The sequence below is a fragment of the Vombatus ursinus genome, unplaced genomic scaffold (assembly GCF_900497805.2).
Source record: "Vombatus ursinus unplaced genomic scaffold, bare-nosed wombat genome assembly UNPS02014768.1, whole genome shotgun sequence".
In the NCBI taxonomy this organism is placed as follows: Eukaryota; Metazoa; Chordata; class Mammalia; order Diprotodontia; family Vombatidae; genus Vombatus; species Vombatus ursinus.
The window spans coordinates 11,197,067-11,214,636 of record NW_020954546.1 but is presented as its reverse complement, the minus strand read 5'-3'; the positions used below and the strand labels follow the sequence as shown (position 1 = coordinate 11,214,636).

The window sequence follows — 17,570 nt, the reverse complement described above, 5'->3', positions numbered from 1 at the left end:
TTTCTTTCTTTCTTTCTTTCTTTCTTTCTTTCTTTCTTTCTTTCTTTCTTTCTTTCTTTCTTTCTTTCTTTCTCTTTCCTTCCTTCTTTCTGTCTTCCTTCCTTCCAACTTTTTCCTTTGGTTTTCTTTAAGAGACAGATGGGAATGGCATGCTCTTGGATCATACATACTTCTTAGCACAGTAGGCCGCACAGTCTCTCTCTACGCTCTCGCTCCACGCGGTCTTGTACAGCACCTGGTGGTTGAAAGGCACAATTAGCTCAGTGATAAGCTTATCTCATCTTTGGGTAGCACTTGATCACTGCCAGCTTCTCTGATGGCGGAATCATAGAACAGGAGCTGGACAGGTGCTCAGCATCCAGATAGTTCAATCCCCTCATTTTACAGATGAGGAAACTGAGGCCTGGGGTGATGTGCTCAAGGTCTTAGAGGCAGGAAATGTCAGAGATGGGACCAGACCTAGCTCCTTTGCCTTCAGAGCCAGGCTTCTCCTTATGGAACCATGCTACCCAGAGGCTGGAGACACGCAAAGGGTATCACAACCATTCTTGTTTAGGGGACGGTGGGGAGTGATGGGGACCTTCTGGAGAGGACCGGGATTAATGGAAAGAGTGGAGAAAGTTAGCCCCAGGGCATTCCAAGGAAGGAGCTCTTGAGCAATTGGGATGATGCCATAGAGGGTCAGGATCCTAACCCCAAACTCAGACTGGCCTCACTGGATCTTCCCAGCATCCACAGCATGAGGGAGATCCACTCAAGCCTCAGAGGAAAGGGGAATGAGTAGCTAGGAACCAAATGCTCTCAGCACAGAAGCAGAAGACCTGCTGCACACTTCTTGAATCCTGGACCCGTGGCGAAGCTTTGGGGCTTGAGTTTTCTAAACTATTTCCATCAACAGCAAAACATCTTGCCAGAAGACACTCCCTAGACCCCCACTGACTTGGGTGCCTATTTCTCCTGGTGGTGCCGCAGGCCTCAAGTTCCTTCCCCTATCCACTTACCAAGAACACCAGGCAATGCAGGAACAGCGTGTAGAAAAAGCCGATGGTTCGGGCCATCTTGTTGGAGAGAATCAGTCGTCCCTGAGGAGGGAGAAAAGTGTGAGAAGGGATAGTCCTGGCTGATCCTATGCACCGTGCTGACCCACACCATTGCAATAATAATAGTGACAACAAACAGTAGCAATAACAAGTGTTGTTTCGTTTTGTTTCTAACTCTTCCTTACAACATGACTCATGTGAAAAGAAGTTTAATGGGAATGTACATGCAGAGACTATATCAGATTGCGTGCCGTCTGGGGGGTGGGGGCGCGGAGGGAGGGGGAGAAATTTAAAACTCAAAAGCTTATGGAAGTGAATGTTGAAAACTAAAAATAAATTAATTAATAAAAAAAGGAAAAATAACAATAATGACAATGGAAAGACTCTTGGCTCTGGAGTAAGGAGCTGTGGGTTAGAATCCTGCCTCTGATGATTATTAGCTATTTGGGCTTGGACATGTCACTTCATCTCCATGATCCTCAGTTTCCTCATCTGTAGTATTAAGAGGTTAGGCTAAAATACCTCTGAGGTCACTTCCAGCTCTAGATCTTTGATCATATCAGCAACTGATATTTGTATATTACTTGAAGGTTTGCAACATGTGATATCTTTGATCCTGACAACAACCAAACAGAGGCTATTATATTGTCATCATTTTACACAAGAGGAAGCTGATGCTCAGAAAGGTTAATTTATTTGCCCCAGGGTTTTGTAGCCTGCCACTCTCTCCACAAAATCACACACACACACTCCACTGGGCTGTTACACAAGGCAATAGCTACAGCCTCTGGCCTTTGAAAGACTGCTGTTCGCTGGTGTTGGGCAAGGATCAAAACATGGAGATGGGGGACAGGGAGTGCTCAACTGAGGCAGAACCATGGACAGCAGCCAGTCTTTTCCTAGGAAACCCTATCTTACCTGGGCTCGCTTCTGACCAAATGCTGACAGTTAACATCCCCACAGTTGAAGAGTTTTTTCCTTCATAGAAACACAAGACCTTAGATCTAGAGCTGAAAAGGATCTCAGAGACCATCTAGTTCAACTTCCTCATTTTACAATCGAGGAACCTCCAGTGACTTTCCCAAGGTCACACGGGTAATTAAGTGACACAAGCTGGAATGCAAAGGGAGGTGTTCCAACTCCAAATTAAAACGACAAAAACAACGACAACAACAAAAGCCCATCGACACTGCTCAGGATGCTTCCCCTTGCCTATTCTACAAAGACAGGTGAGATTCTAGAGCACAGAATAGAATAGATAGTTTATAAACATTTAGAAAGGGAAGTGGTTACCATTAAAATCCATCATGGCTTCATCAAAAAGGGAATGACTTTTTTTTTTAAAAAAGAATTATTAGTTTGATAGATCATAGGAACGCCATCAACACAATCTACTTGGATTTCACCAAAGCATCTGGCAAAGTCTTTCAGTGCTATCCTTGTGAACAAGCTGAAGAGGTATGAGCTAGACAATAATACAGTTGGGTAGATTCAAAACAAAGTTGGGCTCAAAGAATCCATTTCACAAGTATTGGCTAGGGGAGGCATGAAGAAAAAAAGATTTGGGAGTTAGAGTAGGCTGGAAGTTCAAAACGAGTCAAGAGTAAATGGTAAATGAAAAATGCCACGTGGCCATGGGCTGCATTAAGAAAGGCCCAGCATCTGGGACAGAAGAGGTGCAAATCCCCTCAAAGTCTGCCTTGGTCAGATCTCACCTGAAGTACTGAGTTAAATCCCATTTCCCATTTCCATGCCTTTGCATGCCTTTGTAGCCTCTGTGCCTTGCACATAGAAGGAATTTAATAAATATCTGTTGAACTGAATTCCATACTCCATATTTTAGGAAGGGCACTAACAAAATGGAGAGAATCCAGAAAAGGGTGACCCATATGGTGGGAATTCTTCTGGGGGAATGGGTGACATCACTAGAGAGGGTTAGGGCTAAGCCCGAGGCATCGAACATAGGACCAAATATCCCCAAGGCTCAGATAAGGGAGCAGGGAAGAGATGAACTCATGGGGAGATGGGTCTCTGCTCCTGCTTTAAGGCCCCTCCACTTCGTCATCTTAACCCTCTATTTAAGATGGAGCCATAGAACAAAGGAATAGTCTGACTTTCATTTCAAAAGAGAAATTCACTCCAGGTCTGGCTGAAGTTAGTTTCTGATTCTGCCTTCAGGGTGGCCCAGTGCAGAATATTAGAGGGACATCTATTATTTCAGCTGATCAGAACACTAATAATAGCTTGCCTTTACATGGTGTTCCAAGGGGTGCAAAGGGCTATGTATACATTATCTTATTGGATCCTCACAAACCCCTCAATTATCTCCATTTTATATATATGGAGGCTCAGATTGCCCATGTGATTTGCCCACCGTCACAGCTAGTAAGTATCTTCTGTGGGATTTGAACCTTGGGTTTTTGATTCCAAGTCCAGGGCCCTACCCACTGCCTTCTCTCACAGGATCCCAGCTGTAGAGTCGGAAAGGATATTAAAAGTCATGTCATCCAGAGCCTCTGGGCTTTTTTCAGTGTCCTCGACCCCTTTGGGGGAAGGATGAAGCCTATGGATGCATTTCAGAATCATGTTTTGGAATACACAAAACAAAATTCTTTGAATTACAAGGGAAAGCAATTACAGTGAGTTACAGTTATCAACAAATCTCTAAAAAATAAGTTCACAGACTCTAGGTTAAGGGCCCGAGTTCTAGTCTAACCCCTCCATTTTACAGATGAGGAACCTGAGGCCCACAGACTTGCCCAAGGTCATGCAGCCAGTGACAGAGGAAGGACTCCAAATCTAGGACTCTTACTGGCTGCCCATCCCACTCTCACAGACTACGCTGGTGCAGTGATCTTCACCTTCGTGGATAGAGAGCAATTTCAGAGTCTTTGTCCACAGCTCTGTCCTATTCAGGGGTAAGAGTTTGGCCTTGGGCATCCGGAGGATTTTATTTTTCAGGCTATGGTATGTATCTGGGGGTGCTGATCCTTGCAAGCACAGTCACACGGGACAAATAAACCTCTGGGAACAAAGGTGCAAACCTGGAGAAGGATGGCGCTCGGGAGGGAAGCCCTCAGAATCCCTCTGGGTAGCTGGACAGTCCCCAGCCAGAGAAAAGCAGTGGCTTAGAGTAGTAGTGGGGTTTGGGTGAGGATGGACCCAGCTACCAAATCCTGACCATGTGCGATAAGCTTTTTGGTGCCAACCGACAGCTTACCACGGTTTGTGGGGCACAGGGGTGTAGGATAGGATTGCCAATGCCTCCTTAGCTCTGAGCTCAGCATAGGTGACTTGGCTGGGGACACTGGAAAGGGAGGACGGGAGAGGAGGTGCACCAGGCCCCACTTCCCTTCAAAGCCCTCACCCTTTTGAGGGAAGGAAAGGCTAGGAGTGGCCCTGGACGCCTGGGGACACAGGCATCTTTTTTCCTTCCCAAGGGGAATCAGGGGCAGAGACAGGAAACCCCACTAAACCCCAAGAGGCATCAAACCTGAAACTATGCTTCAGCCTAGTGAGGGGAGGAGAGAGAGTTCTTTAACGAGGAGCCCCAGGGCCCAATAGAAATCAGAGCCAGACTCATTATTGCCCCCCTAACCATCCCCCCCACCCCAAGCTGCCTACTGCATTCAGCTACCCAGGAACAGATGTCTTGTTCCAACCACCAGCCCTGCCCCTCACTCCCTGGTCTGTGAGTTTATTAGCTTCCCAGCTTGGAGGCCCTCAGCTAAAAAAGGAAGAGGGAAGGGGGGAGGGAAGGACGAAGGCTGCACCATGGAGGAAACGTTGGCTTCCCCTTGTGGCCAAAACCTGTCTACCAGCCAAACCTGGGCCCAGTTAATTCCAGTGCTGAAGAGCAGAAGGAAACCCAGAGAAAAGGGGGGGGGGGTTTCTAATAATGGAGAGAGAGTAGAGAAGACATGGAGGGACCCAGATGTAGCCAATGAGATGTTGCCCTTCAGCTAGCCTACACTCAAATCTCTCCTTTAGCAGAAGGCAGGTTATTAACTGTATTGAACAGATCTGAGTAGCTGGGGGGAAAGGAGGAGGAGAGGACTGGGGAAGAGTGGGGGTGGGGGGAGGATAAATGGGAGAGGAAAAGGGAGGGAGAAAGGAGTAGGAGAGGTGATGGGGGAGGAGGGCTCTGTGGTGGCACATTTACCTTGATAGTTCAGATTTGTCAATTTAGAGGTACTGCATTAAAAGATTCTGAGATATAGAGGGTGTGTGTGTGCGTGCATGCGTGTGTGTGTGCGTGTGTGTGCGTGCATGTGTGTGTGTGTGCACGTGTGTGTGTGTGCGTGTGTGTGTGTGTGCGTGTGTGTGTGTGTGTTCATTTTTAGTGGTTTTCTCTGGGCTCTTATGATGCCATGAGCTACAATGCACTGGCTCGAAGGGATACCTTTTATGTGGGGAGACAGCATTTGATTCAGGATCAGCATTAATCGCCTAATGTGCACCAGGCAATGGAGATACAGAGATACAGAGGCAAAGGTGAAAAAGTCTTTGCTTTTCTTTCAAGGAGTCCTCAAGGAGAAGATTGAGATATGGAAGGGACCTGGGAGGTCATCTAGTTTAACTCCCCCATCCTACAGAGGAAGAGGGAAAGGAGAGTCAGAGAACCTGGATTCAAATCTTGCTTTGATGCTTACTACCTGTGTGACCCTGGGCATGTCACTTCCCTGGGCCACAGTTTCCTAATCTGTAAAATGATGGGGTCGGACTTGATGGTCCCCTTTCGCTGTTAGGTCTATGCACTCTATACCACCATATCAGCCCAGGTATGTGGCCCTCTAGGTAAGGGCTGCTGCTGCCCTTTCCTCCTGGCTGGCTCAGGGGATGGGCATTTGATGTTTGTTTACAACAGTGGTCATAGGCCCAAGGTTGTTACATCAGTGCTGGCTGTGGCCCTGGGAGAGAAAAGGAAAACTTCTCTGGGCCTGCTGTTTCCTTTAGATTAATGTCCTGGCAGCATCCGTGGAACACTGCTCTTGGCAAGAGCCCTGTCATCCAGCTAGAAGAAAGCCAGGCAAGTGAGCAGGGCCTCCTTTGGCTGATGCCCTGCATCTCCACCTCCGGGACCAACATTCACGGGCATGTGGGGTGGAGCACCGCTAAGGAGAAAGAATAATGATCGCTAACATTTATACAGGTCTGTAAGATGTGCTCCATGATCTCACTGGACTGTCACAACTACCCCATGAAGGAGGCACCATTACATCCCCAAGCGACAAAGAAGGAGACCTACCTTGGGAATGTTAGCAGTAGGATTCGACACCTGGTCTTCCTGACTGCAATTCTGGGACTCTGATCAGCCTGAGACCCCAGTGAAGGGTCTTGGATCCCAGCGGTGAGTCAGCACCAAGAAGTGGGACTTGGACAGTTCCTCACCAACTTTGGGGTATCCATCTGCCAATCAAGCAGGGACACCCACCCCCTTCTTCCTTAGCTCAGGACCCTCACCCAGGTACTCTGCTGTACTCGCATCTTCTCTCTGGCTCTTCCTGCCCTGATGGTAGGAGGCTACTCAGACAGGAGCCAGGCAAACACGCAGCCCTCTCCCTCCTCTCCGTATAGTCTGTGATATCTCATCACTATCTCCTTCCTGAGACTGGCAGGATGGATTGGGAGCTGATGAGCCTGGGTTTAAACTCTGCCTCTGACACTTAGTACCTGTGTGGCCTTGGTGGGCCACTTCCTCAGCCCTGGCCCGTAGGATCACCCTGTGTAAAATAAGCAGGTCAGACTGATACAGAGTGAGGTGAGCATACTTAGGAGGGCAATTTATACAACAATGGCGGCATTATAAAGAAAGAGAAACTTCAAAGACTTCAGAACACTGCTCGCTGCTTGGGGTAATGACAAACCAGAATTCCAAAGGAGCAAAGATGAAGCAGATCACCCACATCCTGCCAGACAGCTGATGAACTGAGAATTAGACTGATATACAATGCTGGACATGACCCACTTGGGAATTTGTTTACTTGGAAGACGTGTGTGTTTATATATATATATTATATATACTATATATACATATATATATATAATACATACGTGCAAAATATGATACATACACATATATATTTGTTATGAGGGTTTTCTCCTTTTTAAAACTTTTCAATCGTGGAAATTGGAGGGAAAAAATAAATGCTTGTAAAAAATGTTTAAAAATTAAATAAAAAGGAATGGACTTAGATTAGCTGGTCTGTAAAGTCCCCTCTAGAGGGCAGAGGTCACCCTGCCACATTTGAAACACTAGGCAATTATGGTGGGAGGTAAGGGACGTTGGTTGTTTGTGGGCCTGGACACCATCTGAGGCTCCTGTAACTTCCTTTCCTAGGCAGGGGCCAGTCCCAGCCATCCACAGGCCAACATGGCTCGGGTCAAGAGGCAGGCTTTGTTGACAAGGACCTGAGAGGCAAAAGTCTAGGGGTGGGGAGCAGGGAGGTGGTGGTTCTTTTTTCTGCCGCCAGCTCATTAAAGGGCTAATTACCACAAATTAACCTCAGGGTGACAGGACCCCTCCCCCTCACAAGCAAAGTGCCCCAGAGGAGACTGCCTGTGTATAAACTTGGTTAATCATGGTCCCTTAATGCTACGATAAACAAACTGTCTACACTGGCTAAATTTGGCACCTTAGTTTAGACCTAAACTCGCCATTTTAGGGAGAGTTTAAATAAACCAGCCAACAATCACGTTTTCAACATTTGCACTGACATTTGTGAAGTTCTTGGAGATTCTCTCGGTGCCCAAGAAGCCTAACGCCCCAGCATTTCCTGGCAGCAGAGGGAAAGACCCCTCTGACAAGTGTGCCAGCCAGAGAATCATCCAGTGTGGAATGAGGGCACCAGGGAGGTGAGCTCTCCCAGCTCTTCCTCTCTGCAGAGGAGAAAATAAGGCCCAGGGAGCTGAAGCCACGTACCTAAGATCACACGGCCAGCCAGTGGCAGAACTGAGATTTGAATTCGGGTCTTCTGCCCGCCACCCCACAGGCATGGGAAAATGGTGGCCGCAGGGAAGACACCAGGGACTTGCTTAGAGTAACAGAGCGAGGGCAGTGTGTTTGTTGGGGGGGTAGAGGCATCCCACTTTCCTTAGCCGTGCTACTCATTTTGTGATTGTCCAGCCCTCTTAACAGCACCCCACCCCAATCCCTTTCCAACTCCATCAGCTTCTTTCTAGCTCTTTTTCACAGAAGATATATTCTTCCTGCAGTCTGCCTCAGTTTACCCCTACAGGCTCCAGCATAAAATACAACTCCTTAGCCTGTCTTTTAAAGCTTCTCCCAGTCTGGCTCCTAACCAGGCTCACGGCTCATGACTCCCCTTCTTGAATTTTCTGGTCCAGCCCAGCTGGTCTGCTGCTGTCTGCCAGCCCTGGAATGCCCTCCCTCCTCACTGCGACTGCTTCAGGTCCCGAGCTTTCTTCAGGGCTCTGCTCAGGGGTCCCCTTTCCTGGTTTACTAAGTTATTATTGCAGTCTTCCTACTCAAAACAGTTTTCATTTATTTACCTGGGCAATATTATAACCCCTCCCCTAAAAAAAAAAGAATGGAAGCTCTTTGAGGTTCGGGACTTTTTGGGAGGGGGGTTGTCTTTATACCCCCAGTGACTAGCACATAGTAACCACTTAGTAAGTATTTGTGGAATTGAATGGAGTTTACTCGGGTCTTGTGACACCTCACCAGCTCCCTTCATAATCCTCTTCACTTCCAGAAACGCCTGAGTCGGGCTTTATGGTAGAGAAGTGGTTAGGGCACTGGACATGGGTTCTAATCCTGCCTCAGACATTTACTAACCACGTGACCCTGGGGAACTCACCGCCCCATCTTTGTGTCACAGTTTCTACATCTTCAAAATGAGGCAGGGGGTAGACTTGAGCGTCTTCTCAGGTCCCTTCTAGCTCTAAATCTATGGGCCTTGACCTCTGCGGGCCTCGGTTTCCTTACTGGCCAAACGAGGGTATGGGACTCCCTGGTCTCTGAGGTGCCTTCCAGATGCAGGGCTGTGATTCTAGGACCCTGTGAACTCCCCAAAGCTGGGGTTTTGTGTACAAGGAAGTCCCACTGGCCGCAGGGCCAGGATGTTTAGACTCAGTTCTGAGCCTACACCATACCCTTGCAGAGGGCGGAATCTTACTGTGGAAGGAGGCACAGGCTGTGGACACAGACCGGACCAGCAGGAAACCCCAGCGAGCTTCGGGTCAGGGGCACGTGGCTATGGGAGCAGGAATAGGAAAGCCCTATCTCCTTCTGGGAAGCCTGAACCACCCTGTGGGGGGGGACTGAGCCCGCTGTACCAGGAACAGGCGTTGGGCTGCCCATCCTCAGCCTCGTCACCAGGGACCCTCGAGAATCCAATTAAGTGTTTTCCTAATCACTGAAGCACAGGAAGCTCCCAGAAAAGAAAAAGGGGGGGAGTGAGAAGGAAGGAAGGCAGCTGGTCAGGCCGGCCCTCTGGGGAGCCGAGAGAAATCACCAAACTTTAGGGTGTGTTCTCTTTCATCTGCCCTGGGGGCTGGGGGTCATAGACAATGGCCCCAGAGCAGCGGAAAACCTTAGCCATCAAGGGAAGGAGCCCTTCTCTGGACACTGCCCGTCACAGCGACTCAAGGGAAACTTGTGAGGGAAGGAAATGTCCTTGGCCAGAGCTAGGCTGCTGCCCTCTTGGAAAATGGCAAGGCTTGATGCAGGACTCCTCGTCGGCAGAGCCCACGGCCTGGGGAATGGCATGCCAACTCGGTCTGTCCATATGCTTTTATTAAGTGCCTCCTATGTGCCAGGCACTGTGCCAAGAGCAGAGAATACAAAAAGAAGCCAGAGGCCCTCCCTGTCCTCAAGCAGCTCCCACCACCGGGGCAGGGCTTAGAAAAGGACTCTGGAATGGCCCTCCTGCTTTTTTCTATCCATCCATCCATCCATCCATCCACCCACCCGTCTGTCTGTCTGTCTGTCCATCCATGCACGCATGGGAGTATAGACTTAGAGCTGGAAGACCTTGGAATGTCATTGAGTCCAACTGAGGCACAGAGAGGTGAAATGAATTGTCTAAGGTCACTAAGCTGGTGAGTGTCTGAGGTAAGATTTGAACCCAGATTTTCTTGACGCCAAGTTCAGTGTCCTAACCACCTGTCACCTCCTCCTTTCATACCTGAGGCCTTTGCTCTCTTCTCCTCCAAAGAGGAGGTGGATCAGAACCATTTGGATCACATCCAGACTCCTTAGTCTGGCATTCAAGGCTGTCCATCATCTACCCACAACAACCATCAATTTTGCGCTCCTCCAAATTTCATCCCAGTTAAGATGGAAGTTCTTTGAGGACAAAGATGATGCTTTTCATCTATTTTGTATGCTCCCCTTTCCCCTAGCTTGTGTTAGGACACAAGACTAGGTAATAATAATGACAACAGTTAACATTTATATAGCACCTACTATGCACCAGGCACTATACTAAGTGCTTTGCAAATATTATCTCATTTGATTCTCACATCAACTCAGGGAGGTTATGATTCCCATCTTACAGTTGAGGAAACTGAGGCAGCCGGAAGTTAAGTGACTTGCCCAAGGTCCAACAGTGACCAAGGGTCTGAGGCCTGACTTGAACTCAGGTTTTCCCAACTCCAGGCCCGGAGGCCTACCCACTGCACGGCCTAGCGGCTCCTGGCTGCTCAATAAAGACCTGTCAGGTTGCTGCTTTTTCCAATCTCGGTTCCCCCTCCTCCACCTCCGTCAGCAGGCCGGCAGAGTCATCTTTTGAGGACTGAATGACGGGACCCTTTCTGGCCCTCTCTAAGCCAGGCCTGACCCCGGCTGCTGAGGGACACTCAGCACCGGGGCTGCTGCAGGCGGATGGACTTTGGGCACTCGGTTGCTCGGGCGGGGAGCTGGAAGCCGGAAGCCTGCCAGGAGGAGGAGGCTTTGCAGGCGGAAGACTCACCATGCTGAGGGTGGCCTTGTCCCAGGGGCTGAGACTCAGGTACTTCCTCTGTCGCTCCTGAAAGTCAAACACACAACAACGCCTGAGGAAACGCCTGGTGGTCATTCTCTGCCGAGGGCGAGGGCTCCGCTGGTCAGAGCCAGGGGGGACGGAGGCAGAGGCAGAGGCCCAGACGGACGGGACCTCAGGGGCCACTGAGCCCACCGGCTCATTTTCGACCCTGGGGCGGGGGAGGCCTGAAGATCCTGGCTGGAGAGCTGAAGGGACCTCCGAAGGCCTATGGTCCAGCAACCTCAGGTTACAGGTGGGGAAACGGAGGCCTGGAAAAGCCTTGCCCAAGTCACCGAGTTAGCAGGAGGCTTGAACCTACGCTCTCTGAGTCTAAATCTGTTGCTTTTTCTATTCTTGTCGCTGTTCAGTCATTTTCAGTTGTGTGCGACTCTTACGTTCCCATTTGGGGTTTTCTCAGAAGAGACGCTGGAGCGGTTTGCCATTTCCTTCTCCAGCTCGTTTTACAGATGAGGAAACTGAGGCAAACAGGCACTTGCCCAGGGTCACACAGCTAGGAAGCACCTGAGGCCACATTGGAACTCAGGATGATGATTCCCGAGTCTAGGCCTGGTGATCTGTGCACTATGGCGCCACCTAGGGGCCCCTTTCCCATTCTAAGGCGCTGCTTTTCCAAAACCCTGGTTCTCGTGTCCAAGAGCTCGCACAAAGTCCCCGGCCCTTCGGTAGTGCACTCTGAGCTCCTCTGAGCTCTCGTCTCTCCAGACCCAGGAGGCCTCAGCTGTTCAGCTTCTCCTGCCGCAAAGGCATCTTGATTCTTTGGACATTTCAATTTAGCAAGAATCAAAAAACTTCTTTCAATGGAAGCGGAGACATATCTTTTTGGATACTCCTGTGACTTTCTCCTGAGGAGCCAGGGAGATACAATGAGGCATTGTGTCTAGAGACCTGAATTCAAATCCTGCCTCTGACTTTTACTGGCTGTGTGATCCTGGGCAAGGCCCTTCGTTCTCTGAGCCTCAGTTTCCTTATCTGTAAAACGAAGGGGTTGGCCTAACTGACCTCCAAGGTTCCTTCCAGCTCTGCCTTCCAGGGTCCTGGGCTTGTGCTGTGCCCCAGGTGGTGTCACACAGGTCCATCACCATTGGTGGCACATGGGGGGTGCTATGAGGCCCGTGAGCCCCCCTCTGCTCACTGAGATGCTTTCACCAGGGAAGGTGGCAGGAGGCACACCCTTTGTACTGGGGATTGTGGGAGCTGACCTGAGCTGGGAGGGGGGCTACGGGAAGCCCCCCAAGATCCCAAAGCTCTACCTCCTCTCATTCATCAGGCTCAGACTGCTATTTAATATCCTCTCTATGGTTTGCAAAGAGCTTTCATATATTATCTCATGCAAGCCGAGCAACAACCTGGGAAAGAGGGGCCACAGGATGGAAATCTGGGGCAGATCTGAGAGGGCAGCACCTCCCCAGAAAGGGGAGAACATTCTCTCCAGAGCCGAGGATAAGGGCGTTGTCTGGGCTCACACATGGGCTGAGGTGGGGTTAGAAAAGCCAGATTTCTCAAACTTTAGCCCAGTGGCCATATTGACTAGGCCCCGGGGCAGTTTGTGTGAGAATAAGAATTCTGCAGCTGGGGGGACATCTGAGCTCAGGTAATGTCCTTCTCAGTCCCCTCCCCAAACCAATCCCCTTTATTTGTATGTTGTATGTATTTATATATGTACATGTTGCTCCCTTCCCCCTAATATAAGACTCTTTTTTCTTCCTCCTTCTTTCCTTCCCTCCTTCCTTCTTTCCTTGCTCTCTTTCTTTCTCTCCTTCTTCCTTCCTTCTTTCCTTGTGTTTAACAAATGCTATTTTTTTTTAATAAATGCATATTGATAGAACTATATCACCTAAGCTCCCTGGCTTCCTTCCTTCCAGGTACAATCCCACCTTTTCCAGGGAGCCTTTCCCAGCTCCCCCTTCTTTAATCATCACCAGTTCTTTCCATATGAATCTTGTTTGCATGCACTTGTTTTCATGTTGTCTCTTCCGTTAGATGGTAAGCTCTTTGCGAGTGGGGGCAGTTTTCTTTCCCTAGTGGCTAGCACAGTACCCAGCAGCATCCAGTAGGTGCTTAATAATGACTGCCTGATGGACTTTAGTGGATTCTTAGACAGAGACTTTACAGGCTCTCCTGTCCTTACTTCTTTTCACTTTATCAGATGCTTGACCGTGGGCAGCGGGGCACCCCCGGAGGGGAGACAACAGAAGGTGCTACTGCCACCCACCTCTACCCACCCCAAACTGGACAGAGGAGAGGCGAGACTGGCTTACATACCCTCTTGCTGAAGGAGGAGAACGGGTCTAGGCGTTCTTCATACTGGGACGAGTAGCGGAGCTCTGTGTCATCACTGCTGCTTCCCTGTGGGACAACAAGACAGACCGTCAGCTTGGAGACCCCTGGTATGGGCACTCCAAGGGCACACCTGCTGCTGGTCTGAATGCTGGTCATCCAGCATTCAGGAGGAAAGACTAATAAATTTGGAGGTTGGGGATCTGGGTTCAAATCCTACCTCTGACACATCACCAATGGGCCTTGGGCACATCCTTTAACTTCCCTAGGACTCAATTTTCTCATCTGTAAAATGGGGACCTCAGAGGTGCCCTCCCAGCTCTAACTCTGTGATCATAATTTAGAATCCACAGGTTAAAAACAATGACCAACGTCCCAGGGATTGCTTCCAGTGAGGCCTTGGTCTGTAGCCCACCAGCCCAGGTTGTGATTCTCCTGGATTTCCTCCCCTAATTCTGCTTCAGAAGAGACTTTGCATTCTCTGAGCACTCAGGCCGTGCAGCTGGAATTGACTTCAGGGGGTACAGGGACAAGAAGGAGGCTGGGCTGGGAATGCAGTTTGCTGCCTTGGCAGTGAATGTCGCTCCTGTGTGTGGGGGCCCATCCAGTTGGCTCTGTGAGCGTACAGGCCTGTAGAGCACACAGCATTCCCAGCAGGGCCCTGCATGCCCCTTCGAGATGATTTAGTGACTCACAGAGACAGTATCTCCCAGGAGCTGAGGGAAAAGACGATGTGGGTGGACTCAGAGGGCCTGGGGCTGTCCCCTGCATCTACCACTTGTTACCTGTGTGATGGTGGGGGACTGTTGGGGCCTTGGTTTCCCCATCTGTAAAACTGGGGCCTTAGAGGTCCCTTCCAGCTTGAGATTTATGACCCTATGGTCCTACCCGGGGGAACCTGAGCATAAAAACAGTAACAGCCACCGGCATTTAGCTATCCCTTTAGACTTCAAAGTGCTTTATACAGTGATTCTCTCATCTGACCCTCACTCTGACCTTGCAAGGCAGGCGCCCTAGCTCCTAAAGGCACCAAGCTTCAGACGGGGGACTTGAGCCTCCGCCAGAGGGCTCCCAGACATAGAGCTGGAAGGCCATCCAGTCCACCTCCTCATTTTACAGATGAGGCCCAGAGCAATTTGCCAAGGTCAGACAGGAAGTCAGTGACAGAAGCAGGATTTGACTCCAAAGTCACTGGGCCACACGGTCCAGTGACAAGACTGGAGGGGCCTTGTCCTTTGCCTGCTTTGCTCTGTTCCGTCTCTGGCTGGCTGAAGCTGGTGCTGGTAGGGGAGAGGGGACAGGGGCTGTTACTGCGCTCTGATGGGAAGCAGCTTTGTGCAGAAACAGCCCAGCTCTTGGCTGTGCGCTTCCCTGCTCCTCTGCTCTGGGAGGCCCAGGTCGGTTCTTTCCTCTGTCGCCCCAAACCATGATCTGAGCTCCCCCATCTTCTCCCACCTCTATTCCCACCAGCATCCTCTCTAAGGAGGAGGGATTGATGGTGCTGATGTTGGGAAGGAGGCAGCGCCCTCTGCCGGCCAGTTGTAGAACTACACACTCAGAGCTGCAAGGGACTGCGGAGGAGGTCCAACTCACAGGCTGCAATGTAAAACTGGGACGTGTTTAACAAAATAAATAAAAACACCTCAAAGTTAACTTTAATTCGTGGTTTGAGTTTGACAAAGCCTCTGACCCAGTCAAACGTCTTCATTTTATTAATTTTTCTTCCCTCTCATTATTAACTTGAGAAACAAGAACATTTCAATACATGACCCCATTTTACGGATGGGAATACTAAGACCAAGAAAGGTGCCAAAGAAAGCTCTTCAGCCTGGAATTCCACTCGGCCCCTTTGGCCTCTCTCACATTGGCCGTTCCTCAATTTTCAGGAGGACGCCGGGTCTTTATTCCTTTCCAGGTTGCTCACCTGACTCTCTACCATGGCTGCCGAATGGATTCCCCCTCCCCTGGCCTTTCCACTTTCGTTTTATGTGTTGTCTCCCTTCATTAGAACGTAAGCTCCTTGAGGACAGGGCCTGTTCTTCTTTCTGCTTACATTTGTATTCTCAGAGCTTAGCATGGTGCCTGGCACACAGAAAGAGCTTAATAAATGCTTGTTGGCTTGAATTGACTTGAGAAAGGTTAAGTGGCTCCCTAGAATGAGCCAGAGCCAGGATTTGAACCCAGGTCTTCTGCCCATCAGAGTCCACTGTGCCATGCTGAATCTCATCAGTAAATGGCTCTCAAATGCATTCCTAAGGCTGGGGAGGTTTTCTGTTTTTCAGAAAGGGGAGAATTCTCTATTTTCTGTGCTTGGGTAGAGCCAGCTGATGCCAAAGGATTAACTGAATGACCCTGGCAATCTGCACTCCCCCCAGTTCTTGTCTATAAGGGCCTCACTGAAGCTCCCAGGTTCTGAACCCCTTTTGTGCCTTGGACCCCTCTGCCAGCAGGCTGGTGAATCCTGGGGGCCTCTTGTCAAAATCATGCTTGTAAGGGCGTGAAGCAAAATGCACAGGGTCACAAGGGAGATCCGTTATCATCAGAACATTTTTAAAAGGACCCTGGGTTAAGAACCTCAGTGGTTAGAGGAGGGGTGGCCCAAATTGTGAGCAGAGGCAGGAGGGCAGACAAGCTTGGCCTGGTGCCCTGGTGGGTCCTCTGATGACTGAGCAGGTGGGTCTCTAGATGACCCGGGATGGTCGACCTCTCAGGTCCCTCCCCTCTGCCCTCCTCGGCTCCCTGGTGGCGCCTGTTCTGCAGTGGCCAGGGGCGGGCAGGCAGGGGCTGGTTTGCAGGGGCCAGGGGCGGGCAGGCAGGGGCTGGTTTGCAGTGGCCAGGGGCGGGCAGGCAGGGGCCAGGGCGGGCACTCACGTGGCTGGGGTAGCTCTGGAGGAACTTGATTTTCTCATACAGTTTGATGTTGTCGGCTCGAAGGTTGTCCAGCTCGCTCTGCAGGGCCTGGATGGTGTGCTGGGTCAGGCGGCTCTCCTGGGTGGGGAGTGGAGAGAAGGAGACACTGTTAAGCTGGTCTGCAGGTGGAATATACGAGTGTGGCTTCACCCCATTAGACTGGGAACTCCTTGAGGGCAGGGACTGTCTTTTGCCTCTTTGTATCCCCAGCACTTAGCAGAGTACCAGCATGTAGTAGGTTCTTAATAAATGCTTACTGACTGATTGACTATTGAATGACTTTGCTTAACAAAAAAAGAATCAGCAGAGGATGCCATCCTGTCTACCTGAAACAAGCTTAGACAAGCCCCTTTGCTCTTCCTAATTTGACAGCCGGGCCAGGTACTGGGGCTGTGATTTCACCAAGACAGAGAAATTCTGGGTGAGGAAACTCCCTCTTCTCAAGGATGTAGCCACCTTCTCTGTACTTCAAGAGTCTGGGGGGGGGGGGAGGTTGCCTGGGCCACCGAGAAGTGAGGGACTTGCTCAAGGTCACACAGTTAGTAAGTGTCAGAGGTGAGATTTGAACTCCCTTCATAATTCCGAGGCTGGTCTTCCACTCGTGGTTCTGCCATGGGACCTCTAATATTCAGGAATAGATTCCTGAAATCAGCTGATGATGCCCCCACGAAGAGCCACGCTGGACTGTTGGGAGATATCCCCAAGGACCACACTGGGGGCTCGGGAGGACCCAGGCCTGAGCCCCTCTTGACCACCTGCTCTTGGTCACTGACTGCTTTACTTACCGCTTCCAGCTCCTGGTTCCTCACCCGGAAGCGCTCCCTCTGGCTGGAGATGATGGACAGCAGGGAGTCCACCTGGCCTTCCGGGAGCCCAGCACTGGGAGTCGGGGTGTACCCTAGGAAGCAACGCTCATGGTAAGAGGCTCCAGGGAAGCTGGGGTGAAGGGAGGGAGGGAGAGGAGGGAGAGGAGGCCAGGGGTCTCGGAGGCAGGGGCAGAATGCCACCGAGGCCCGTCGGCCTCAACAAGTGCCTCTTAAGCGTCTTCCGTGGGCAGCTCCTCATGGGCTTGGTGCCAGCTTCACTTTGCGCAACACCAGGGGAGCTTCCGTTTATCTCCATGGAAAGCACCTTCCCTGCCTGGGGATCTGTGACGGGGAGGCCAGACCAGCTGACCTCTGAGGCCCCTTCTGCCCCAGCGTGGAGAGATGGGCTAAATGCCTGCCCACAGTATCAGCCCACAAGGAGTCTTTAACAGGGACTTACTGACCTTCGGAATTGGAAAGGGTCTCAGCATGCGGCTGGCCCCACCATGCCCTGGGCATCCCTACAGCAA

At 50.4% G+C, this 17,570-nt stretch overlaps 1 protein-coding gene across 2 annotated transcripts in view; it reads right to left on the bottom strand.

The window, feature by feature from the left end:
* The window catches only part of CUX1 (cut like homeobox 1), a 467,724-nt gene that overhangs the window by 2,638 nt on the left and 447,516 nt on the right, over positions 1–17,570 (bottom strand). For both annotated transcript variants that reach the window (XM_027861845.1, XM_027861844.1), the window contains exons 17-22: positions 17,020–17,132; positions 16,196–16,312; positions 13,310–13,393; positions 10,976–11,032; positions 1,002–1,082; positions 171–235 (exon numbers count right to left, since the gene is read on the bottom strand). In XM_027861845.1, coding sequence (XP_027717646.1) covers positions 171–235; positions 1,002–1,082; positions 10,976–11,032; positions 13,310–13,393; positions 16,196–16,312; positions 17,020–17,132 — 517 coding nt within the window. The remainder of the gene's footprint in view (positions 1–170; positions 236–1,001; positions 1,083–10,975; positions 11,033–13,309; positions 13,394–16,195; positions 16,313–17,019; positions 17,133–17,570) is intronic.